The 11706-nt window shown below is 42.0% G+C and overlaps 1 protein-coding gene across 6 annotated transcripts in view; it reads right to left on the bottom strand.

The window, feature by feature from the left end:
• Nucleotides 1–515: 515 nt before the first annotated feature.
• Arhgap24 (Rho GTPase activating protein 24) overlaps nucleotides 516–11706 on the bottom strand; it is a 400247-nt gene continuing 389056 nt past the window's right edge. For 4 of the 6 annotated variants that reach the window (XM_029477119.1, XM_021162468.2, XM_021162469.2 and 1 more), the window contains 2 exons: nucleotides 5418–6495; nucleotides 581–1327 (listed from right to left, as the gene is read on the bottom strand). In XM_029477119.1, the coding sequence (XP_029332979.1) occupies nucleotides 1084–1327; nucleotides 5418–6495 (1322 nt within the window). In that variant the 3' untranslated portion in view covers nucleotides 581–1083. Of the gene's footprint in view, nucleotides 1328–5417; nucleotides 6496–11706 lie in introns of all 6 variants that reach the window. The other 2 variants (XM_029477121.1, XM_021162467.1) reach the window with 2 other exon arrangements.

Here is an 11706-nt window from a genome sequence, read left to right as displayed (position 1 = left end):
AGCTGTTGAGCTGATTGCGTGCTGTGCAGGGAGTTCCAGGAGGACGTCTTTGTGAGCTGTCATTCCAGCTGGGGGGCTCCTCAGTGATACAGCATTTGAGTCATTCATGCTTTCATAGGGAACCCCTCTTATATAACCCCTAGGCAACCCGAGTTAGTTACCTGATTCACTAAGCTGTATTTTGGTAGAGTGATTGCTTTAGGCTGGCATCAGTTCCCTCCCTGTGTGGACTTGCCTGTCATGTCGCTGCAGAAAGAAAAAAGGCTCACACAGCTAGGTTGATGCCCAGCAAGCTCTAGCTTCCTCCACCCCCAGCTCTGCAGGTTCTGCAGGTATGAGGCTCCATCTGATCTTTACGTGGGTGCTGTGCTGTGTATCAGAATGTAGACCTTCATGCTTACATGGCAACAGCTCAGACTCCCTGAACCACCTCCCCAACCCAAACTGAAGAATGTAAAAGAACCATTGACAGCTACATGGTGACTCTACTATATTTTATAAAATGAATTTTTTTGTTGTTTTACATTTTTCTTTTTTGGTCATGGCAAGGTCTATTGGCACAAACAGCACAGCCACAAAGTATTCTTTTGACTTTAATAACTCATCTTATATATATTTATATATTTATATTTCTTCTTATCTCCATTTCCTTGACAAAAGGGGAAATAAAAATATTGATCTATAAAATAAGCAGATGATAACACGATGCCAAAAATAGCTTATGTTAAGTGCACGGGGTGAAGCTTGAATGCAAGCTAAATTGCAACAATGTATTGATTCGACATTTAAATACAGGACTTGCAATAAAATAATCATTGCGATATATGCTTCTTATTCTTATTGACATCTTAGAAACTACTCTCTATACACATATCCAGTTGTAACACTTGACAGTAGCATTATGGAGCATGATATAACTTTGGTACACACTGCAGATATGGATAGTGATGTCTGGAAATGAGATTCCTGCACCAGATGAAGCTCTACACAGACCAGCCACCTGATCCCACACTGTTCCCCAACACTGTTTGCCCCCAAGTCCCCAGAGTCCTCCATGGAGCGGTCCAGGACAGAGAGAAAGGCTCACTGGATCCAGATTGTGTTTCCTCTCTCACTTCTCCTGGGTTCCACTGTCAGGTCTCCAAACGTGGAGAAGAACTGCTCCATCTCCTTCTGAAGCATGTCGTTCCTTTTCTCCGCATCCTCCTTCGCGCGCTCAGCATTTCTCATCTTGATTTCTATCATGGTGAACTTTTTCCTCTCTTGATCCAGTTCGTCATGAAGGCTCAGCATTTCCGTTTCCAAAGTCAAATTCCGCTGTTCTAAGCTGCAGAGGATGGGAAGGGGAATGAGAGACACGTGAATGTTTATGTCTCTAAATGTGAGAGAGAATGACATCTATTTTATAAACTGTCTACAGAGCTTAGGACGTCTGGAGGAGCCCGGCCGAATCATCAAAGCCATGCCTAATGAGGTGAACTCAGTGATAGTGGTTTACTCTTTGCTACTGTGGTATAACACCATGGTCACAAGTCGCTAGGACATCTCTGGGAAGTACTTGGTTGTCACTTCAGAGTGAATGAGTGTGGTTAGAATAGACAAGCTGGAGACTCAAGCCATGCAGCACAGAAGGAGTAGAGGCAGAGGCGGCCTCTAGTGTCCTGTGGCATGTTAGCTTTATGGGGAAAGTGTGATGGAGGAGGGGAAGGAGGACAATCACATGACTTCATGTCTAAGGAAAATGCTTCAGCAATAGTCATTACCAGGATACACCCACTACTAAGGATAGACTTTTCTCGAGGATGTAGTCTTACTCTGGAAAACACCAATAGTAACTGGTACCTGTTAACCAGCACTGGTAGGAAGCAGTGAATAGGCATCCTACTTCCTGTTTCTATTCACAGTGGCTGCTACTATTCTAGTACTGCTCTTCATTGTTCTTCCAAGTTGTTTGTCTGTTCCAGGGTACAGATACTTTGTATCCTTATAACTGTGCTTTCCCTAAGTATTGAATTCGAGGTAGCTTCTTTAAAAACCGAGTCTACTTTCGCTGTGTGTTTGTATATTTATTATTTTAAAAGAGGAGTATTGAAACTTTGTCCTTGGTGGCTCATATTTGCTAACAGTTGACCTGCACAATTCTTGTCTGAGCTAAAGTATCGCAGGGCTCATTCAAGTTTACCAAGTCAGTGCAGCTTAAAATCTAGGTTATCTTAATAGTAACTAAAAGTTGAAATTTATTACTTTCCTGTTTTGAATAAGTCAAGCCTTATGTGTAATCTGTGCATTGTATTAGATGATAAAAAGGCTTAAATGACTGTGAAGCAACCCTCCCTTTATAAGTTAAGTTGAATCCCAAACTAAAACAGAACAAAGTAAAATCCTTTCAACTGTGCAATAGCTAAGAAGGCTACTGCCAGCACATGATCAAATTTTTAGTTAAATGCCAAGTGAGATAACCCATGCAGAGACTGCATTAACATGCCATGTGAGTCAGAGACATTTGTGTAATACTCCAGGAAGCTAAAGGACTAGGCAGCAAATAAAATTCCTTGAAACCAGATCCACAGAAATGGCGGATAATTTATAAACACTTTATGTATATTTTGCCAAGGTTAAAATTAAAATAAGAGTATGTTTAGATATTGGGATCCAGGAGTAAATGTGGCATGGGTTTGTAACTGAAAATCCACAATAGTGTTATCCTACACTAAAATCTGAGAGGATGGACCATTCTCTCCTTTATCTGGCAACAGATGGAGACTCTAGTGAAAGAGAAGCCAAAAAGTGCTAGTGGGTTCACCTAAGACCCTGGAGCACACGTTCTCTCTCTAAGGAAGGGAATGAAAACAAAATCTAGTTGTGAATGCCTACAGTTGGCAGACTTGAATCCTTACAAAAGAGGATTAAGTGCTAGGAAGCTGACCTGAGTGTCAGGGTCACATGGGCTAAAGTTAGGGAATTATGCAGAAAGCAGAAGTTAAGACAAGCTAGGGGGAGTAGATTGAGAATTCCAAATACACCTCAGTAAATGTATGGAGAGAGAAAACTGAGAACATGGGGTGACACAGACCAGAGGTGATGGGTAAAATATGCCATACTTTAAAGAGATATGTCCTTAGATCAATAATCAAACATATTTTCAAAGTTAAGAAATGGTAAGTTTTAAAGGACAGAATCTTCCCTGACATTAATCCCAGGAAGGTGGACTTTGGAGGAGAACCCTTAATATAAAAATGGCAGTTATTTTATGATCAAAGGATTGACTCATCAAGGACATAAATGACCCTGTATATCTATTCAGCCAGCTGAGACGCCTTAGGTTAGTCAATATGAAACACAGTAGACTCATTAGAATGGACAAGCTTAGAACAATGCTCTGACAATTAAGCAAAACTTCTACCTCTGTAGGAGAAAAAACGGGAGAACTGCAGAAGCACATGGTCTGAGTAACAACTATATGTTAGTTATCCATAGCTATGTTACAGTTACACATGGCTATATGTTACAGTTATCCACAGTTATATCTTACAATTATATACACTATACCAAACTCGTAAGAGAATTGGATCATCAGCCTGAATACCTGATATCATACAAATGAACTTTGTCTGAGTATGACCAGAGCTTCCTAAGAATGTAAAGCTGGAAACCAATGGGAGGGGCAGGAAAGAACAGTAAACTCCTATGCTCAAAGCTTAAAACAAGCATCCCATTGGCTGAGAGATGAAGTGAAATATCCCTGCACCCACCTGTCGGCTGTCTGTCTCTCCAGCCGCAATACTGATGGGGTGGAGTTAAGAAGGAATTTGAAGAGAAGTGTTTAATTCTGTGCTACAATGGCTGGAAAGTCATGAGAACACTGGTTGTGGTTGCACATCCCACAACTTGGGTGTGCACCAGCCTCCCTCAGCCTCTCCCCTGGATTCCCAGTGGGAGAGGAAGATCAGAGGCACATGGAACAGAAAGGACACTCTCTTTGAAAGTTCTGCTGTTTATCATGCTGTCTAAAAGCACTGTAGCTCTCAGATCACAGATCTATCCCAGAATCCCTGCTATGGAATGACAGCCTTTTATTAATGCCACCATTACTAGAGCACCATAGAGAAAAACTCAAAAGCTCATTTTCTTTTAGTGAAGCGCACAAAAAGATTTTGGCAGGGGAAGTAATTTTCCAGTCTCCTAAGTGGTATTTTAATTTATACTTAATTACCCATAGCTTATAAAAGCATGCAATCTTTTGTTTTGTAATTAATCAGTGGCTGGGAAATGCTTTACAATACATTAAAGATATATATATATATATATATATATATATATATATATATATATATATATACCTATCATCTCTGTATTAGAGATATTTACATATATGTCACATCATACAATTTCGTAACTAACCGTGGGGTTTGGAGTCATCAAGGCAGTTGCTGGGAGCCAAATCATCAAGGACTCTAGCAAGCCATTCAGATTCCTCCCTTCAACTCAGAGTTGGCTGTTAGATCAAACATACTCTCCCGACCATTAAGACTAAATGTGAGATTAAATGTTCACATTTGTCCCCATGCTCAGGTATTACTCAGCAGCAGGGGGACAAAGTTTGTATGAGACTCATAGGTGGTAGATGACCTCAAGGAAAAGCGTTTCTCCCACACGACATAAGAGTTGCTCATGTGAATTTGCAGGGATTGTGATGTCATGAAAAAGACTTCAAACTAGACATAATCACAGCATAGACTATAGAAGATAGGTATAAAATAGCATCCCTCGCTGAAGAACTTTTACTGGAAGAGGGACAGTATGTTTTCTTCAATGGTGTTACCATATTCCAGGGCAGTTTGGTATCACACACTGAACTCCATAGCTAGAAAACAGAAGACAACTTAATTTGGAAGGTATAAGAGGGGAGGGAATAGAAAGTGAATATAGGGGAGGAACTGAAATATGGGGTTGAGTATGATCAAAATACAATTTATATATAAAAATACTCTCTCTCAGGAATAAATGATTGAAAAAAACGACAATAAAACATCTGTGTGCTTTTAAATTTTCATCCTAACATGCAACCCAACTTTTTGTTTTACTCTAATTCTACACTCTTAGAAGCTAAAACCAGCAGGTTGCTGCCCTGTCCCCGGGGTCTCTCACAATAATCATTGAGGAGGGCCCGATGCTGTGTCGGAAACAAGGCTCAGTGACCTCTTGCGCGCTTTTAAGGGAATATCTTTAAATTTTTCCCATTAAGAGTTCCAAGCTCCAGGTAATTAGCCTAAGTTCCCCTTCTTTCCAGAGCTGGAAAATGGTAAAGGGAGAAGTTAGGCTCAGACCACCCACGTGTGGTATATTTGGTCCCAAAAGACTCAATACTAATGTCACCGATATCACCCTCAGATGATATGACTTCCAAGTTTTCTCACCTTTTTATCCTGGACTCATACTCGATCTTCTGTTTGGTCATCTCCTGCTTCAGGCTGGAAACTAAACTGTGAAGTGCACTGTGGTTGCTGCTGGTGTTGCCCACGAATGTCTCGCTGTTATCGCTGCTGCTCGTGGCCCGGCTGCTTCGGCCCCCTACGCTCCTGCGGTCACTTTTGTTCTCATAGTCTCCGGGATGGGAAAGATCATCCTGAGGTGGGCCATCTAAAACAGGGTCCTCAAAGTTCCCAACGTAGAAGTCTTGCTCTGGGCACGTGGTGGTAGAGGAGCGGCAGGAATTGGAGTTCTCAGGGAGGGAGATTTCGCAGGAGGAGGTGGACCATGTGGCACTGTCCACGCTGTGCTTGTCGTCGAGGCTCATCGAGGAGAACTGCTGGTGGACATTGTCGTAGGTGGAGAGTCTGTTGTGCTGGCCTGACTCTCCTACTGGCTCCTTCTGCTTATTATCTCTCAGGGTCACATAGCCATTGGGCAGCCAACTCATGCTCCGGCCGTTCAAGGAATTCCCTAGTGTGTCAGTGTTCAGAATACCCATGCGGACGGTGCCATTCTGTACACTGTGAGTGCCCATTTTGGTACCAGAACTCTTCAGTGAAGAGGTCCTTCTGGCTTGTAAACTCCCATTAGGAGTTGTTTGAGGCTTCTCGACACCTTCTGCATTACTGCTGCTGAATGACCCGTTGGTGACAATCCCACTGCCCTTGTTGAAGGCTGGGTTCTTTTTGACCATGAGAGGCGGGCTCCTGGAAATATCCAGCTTGTGGATACTGTTCCTTGGGCTGTTGGTTTTGCTGCCTGATAGGGCTGTGGGGGATCCATTGTCCACGCTGCTTCTCTGGGGGGATTCAGGCTTGTCCCAAGAGCACCGTCTGACAGGGCTCTCCTTGGTATTATTGTTTTCTTTGTTCTGCAACTGACCCATGGTGGCTTTCTTATGACCATCGTTATTATTGCTGTTTGGTCCGTCTTGGGGCTTGCTTTGTGGTTCTGTGTCTTTGGGGAAGAGTCGGTCATGCTTACTAATCATCACTGACATTAACTGCTGGACCACCACAGTGCCTGCAAGCACATAGAAAAAAGGCGCATGAGTGAAATAGTTTTGATTTACTTCCCAGTCTGAACTGAGCTTATGAAGAAAGATATTTAGAAGAAATTTACTATGAATATTACTAATAGAAACCTATGATCTTAATGATTCTATTAGTGATAGAAGCTACAGTTTCTGGAGTATCTAGTCTGTGCCAGAAACTTTATTTTGTAACTTCACTAGAGTATGAAACAAGCAATGATATCTATATCTATGTCTATATCTATACCCATATCTATATACACACACATATATATACACACATATATCATACATATTACATATGTATGCATGTATATACATAAATGTAGACATCCATACACATACATGTATACATGTCACGTACATGGGCCAGACTATAGCCTTGAATTCAGAGTTCTACATTTCAGATCCTGGACTTTAATCAGTATACAATATTTATTGGAAGTTTAATATTTTCAGCACTAGAAATGTTTAAGAAGGGGCCATGTTGATCTCCCATCTGAGGATTGCTTCAAGTCCTCACTATGGTTTTAGCAGTGTATGTAAATAGAGCCTTATATAGTCTACAATGTGTACAATATAAGAAAACAATGAAGTTCCATGTGAATTTTGTCATTAAAAAGATTTAGGGCTAAGGAGCATTGGCTAGAATGATACATTAAAGATATCTAAAAATCCTCATTTCTATAAAAGCACTAACAGTATTTCTTAGAATCAACCTCTTCAGATTTCTGGAAATAAGCTTAAGGATTTAAGCCTCTGGGGGAAGTCTCAATAGAAACAGCATCTCTGCATTGTTGTAGTTGCTCAGATACTGATGGATATTGGTATTCCATCAATGAAGCTTGAAGACTAACAATCCACATTCTCTGTGACAACCACTGCAACAGGCTGGACAGTATTGGAAAATCCCAAAGCCCCGTCCCTGTCCCAGAGAACTGCCATGACTTGACCTCTCTGGTTTTCTGCCTGAAGACTCCATTCACAACTTATGTGATCTGATTCAGAATCTGCTTTAGATAAAAAGCTGCCTTTCAATCACACCAGGATAAAGCATACCAGCACATCATCTCCATCTGAAGAAACAGATGCCAGATGAAACAGACAAACACCAAGCCAACCCCAATATTAAAGGACAACCCTGGGAATGAAATGGCCGGGTGCTATGACAAACTCTTGGGAGTTTAGATGGCATTGGTCACATTTATGGATATGGTCATGCTCTGGACAGAAGTTAGAAGCCTGCAAGCTTTTACAACTGACTGACCTGGGAACACAGGCAGAGACCAAGCGAACTTGTGAACTGCTGCCTAGCTAAGTGTAGACTTGGTTCAGCGGGTGCACACAACCTCTTGAGAGACATAAGGAATCTTACCCACTCCAGGGACTTAAGCAAATCTCTATCTACTTGCTAGCAAACCAAGCACACATGCATAGGTTTCAAAAGCTATATGTAACTGAAAGTAGGCACTTTACAGAAGTGTCATGAAAGGGCACTGAACAGCTTCAGAGAAGCAACATGGATGAGAATCATCTCCAAGTTTCCTACATGTTAGTAAGCATGTTCACTTTTCAACAACAAAAAAGAGATGTTCAGAGAATAAAGTTTTGCTGATTCACTGGGAAAAAAGAGCTGACTCTGGAGAAGTCCAAACACTCTAGTTACTAGAAACGCTCTAAGTCAGCTTACCAGGCTGACTGGGAACAGCAGCCCAGTGCAACACTTTGCTTAAATATTGAAATTCAGTCTAAATAAGAAAAATGTTACATTCATCCATGTCATTCATACTATTTGTATGATGGCTCAAATTTTATAATTTTTCATTTCCAGTAGCTGCTAGAGCAACGGTTCAGGTGCTTTATGTGCACAAAGATCATATGCATACCGTGTTGAAAAGGCAGGTTCCAATGTCAGAGTCATGGAGTGGGATGTGAGAGTTTGTGTTTATAGGTAGTTTCCACAGGACAGTATCAGAACAGTCTAGAAACAGTAACAGCTAGAGGAAGCTGCACAACTTCAGGGCGTGCATGGCCACACTCTGACTCTGAATTTGCATCTTCACAGGACCCCCAGATGATCCCCTGTGTCTGAGGGACCCTGTAGCAGGTGGGAGTATTTCACGTGTGTCCCAAATAAAGTCTCTGGAAAGCCTTGCATGACATGGGATGCAACACTTTTCCGAAGAGGAAACTGAGGTCGGGAAACGTTAAAGTCTTTGCTTAAGGCCACAGAAGGATAACGGCCAAGGTGAAGTTCCATCCTCAGTCTTCTGGTTCTCAGCTCTATGTGTGTTCTAAGACACTTTCGCGCTAGAATTTAACATTGAAGTGATAACTCAATTTAGGCCAATTATAGCAAGGTGACTAATGACAAATTTTATTGAACCAACATCAATTACATGACAGTTTCAGGAGAAAATAAAACAGAATGGAAATGTTTTATAGAGTACAGGCAGCTCCTGTTTCTTATTAATCGCTGACGTCTGAATCACATTCTCAATGCAGGGAATCTAATATGAAAGATTTAAAGGACTTACAGTGGCCTGGGCTGGGGAGATGGCTCAGCAGTTAAAAGGTGAGTTGCAAGCACACATGTGTGATGCTAACACATGGTACTAACAACTGCCCCTAACTCCAGCTCTAGGCTATTTGACAACCTCTTCTAGCCTCTACAGGTACCCGTGTGAACGTGTGTGTGTGTTTGTGTGTGTGTGTGTATACATACATAAAGAGATAAACATATGCAAACAATGAATAAAAGAAAACAGAAATATTCTAAATGGCCTTCAACCCTGTCAGCGCTGCCAGCACAAGCTTGACTCTGTCAAATTCCTTGCCTGTGTGACAGACACAAAGGTTTACAGCCACCATTATACACGACTCTGTCTAGCACTGAGGGGAATGAACCTTTTCCCCATCACTGGGATGTTAGCATTTGAAGCTTCGCTGTGTTTTATTACAGTTATGGATTCTGGGCGACATTTAACTAACTAGACAATAAATTTCCTGTCTCCAAGATGAGTTTGTGAGCATCCAGGGCAGAGCGTGTCTGCCACAAGACAGAGCGAGTGTCAAAGCCTCACAGATTCGGAACATTCTCTCTTGTGTGCCAGAACATTTTTCTGCCATCTAGTCTCTGGGATGAGCAATGGCAGGAGTCTCCTGCAAAGGGGCTTTACATTTTCTAACAGTGGCGGTGATGACATGCTGACATGCGCCTGCTACTGCATGAACCACCTCTGTTTCCTTCCCTCCGCTTCTCTCTGCTCTGTTGTTTTCTTCCTCGGAATGCTAATGCAGATTATCAAGCCCAGACAATGAGGTTCCAGCAGCTGTAATCACCAGCCTGATACAGAGTCCAAGCTAACTCTGGAATCACACCGTGCTGCCCGGTCCATCAACTCCCTCTTGGCTCATATCATTTTGTGCAGGTTAAATTAAAAAAACATATCACAGACAGATTTTTTTAATATAAGCATTGGCTAAGAATTTAATTTTCCTTTAAAGATGCATAGGTGGTATTTTATACACTACAATTTCAAGTTATAGTTCTGTAGCAAATAAGCTATGCCACTGCCATTTCCATGTTTGAGGATATCCAATGAGTTATGGCAAGTGTACATCATCCTGGAAAAACTACCTAATTATGATACGGGTAATTTCCCCTGGGACCTTTTGCTCTTAACCTCTTGCCCACATCACCTACCCATGGGAACCACTATTGTGAGTTCTGTGACTACAGTTTTGCTTTTGATGGAGCATAATATAAATGCAATTATATCATCACTGTTCTAATTTCATGTTGTTGCTGTGCAAAAATATCCCAGCAGAAAGCAATCTAGGGGGAAGGAAGGGAGGTTTACATTAGCTCACAATTCCAAGTTAGAGTCCTTCACAGCAGGGAAATCAAAGCAGGAGTCATGAGAAGTCATATCTCACCCATGGTCCAGAGCAGAGAGAAATGGAGACAGGCGTGGTTAGTGCTCCGCTAGCCCCCAGCAAGGGAACAGTACCACCACTTGCAGGCTGGATCTTCCCACATCAATTATGGCGACCCAGAGAGTTCCCCATAGACATATGGCCACAGGACAAGCTTATGTAGACAATCTTCTGTTGAGACTTCTTTCTCAGGTGGTTCTAGGATGTCACGCTGAATAACTACCACAACAGCCTTTTGTGTCCAGGCATCCAATCTTTGTTCCTTTTAGTTCCTAGTATTTCAGTCTATAAATATGACTTTATAGATTATTAATTCTTTTATTCTAACTTTTATTAAAAATGTCCTTTGGCCTTCATATCTCTCTCTCTCTCTCTCTCTCTCTCTCTCTCTCTCTCTCTCACATCTATCTATCTATAACCCACTCTCGTTACTTCTACCTGTTCCCTCTCTAACCTCCCACCCACCATTGTCAATCTCTCCTCTTCCCTATGAGACTCTCACATTCATCTCTTCCTATTTTACTTTGTGACCCATTGAGTTTTTAAAGTTCTCTTTGTGTGGCCACAGTTTTCAAACTGTCTGCTGGAGTCTGAGTGACTCAGCCCAGGGCACTCAACTTAAGACAATGACTGTTTCTCTCCCAGGATATACTGGGGCTGATATTTCAACAGGAAGAGGTGAAAACCTGTGAGCTCCTACTTAATCTATAATTGACAGACTGCATCTTATGAAGATCCCATGGAGACAGCCTTAGCTGTTTTGGAATCATGGTTGCAATGATTTTCGGTCCTTTTCGGTCCTTCTACCTAACATCTGCCTCTTTTTTTTTTAAATTAGGTATTTTCTTCATTTACATTTCCAATGCTATCCCAAAAGTCCCCCATGCCTTCCACCCCACTTCCCCCCTCCCACTCCCACTTCTTGGCCCTGGTGTTCCCCTGTACTTAGGCATATAAAGTTTTCAAGACCAATGGGCCTCTCTTTCCACTGATGGTCAACTAGACTAGGCCATCTTCTGATACATATGCAGGTAGAGACACGAGCTCCGGGGGATACTGGTTAGTTCATAATGTTGTTCCGCCTATAGGGTTGCAGATCTCTTTAGCTTCTTGGGTACTTTCTCTAGCTCCTCCATTGGAGTCCCTGTGTTCCATCCAATAACTGACTGTGAGCATCCACTTCTGTGTTTGCTAGGCCCAAGAATAGCCTCACAAGAGAGAGCTATATCAGGGTCCTTTCAGCAAAATCTTGCTAGTGTATG

Source organism: Mus caroli, chromosome 5 (genome assembly GCF_900094665.2).
Source record: "Mus caroli chromosome 5, CAROLI_EIJ_v1.1, whole genome shotgun sequence".
NCBI lineage: Eukaryota > Metazoa > Chordata > Mammalia > Rodentia > Muridae > Mus > Mus caroli.
Note: the sequence above shows the minus strand (reverse complement) of the source record. Positions and strands in the feature narration are given on the sequence as shown.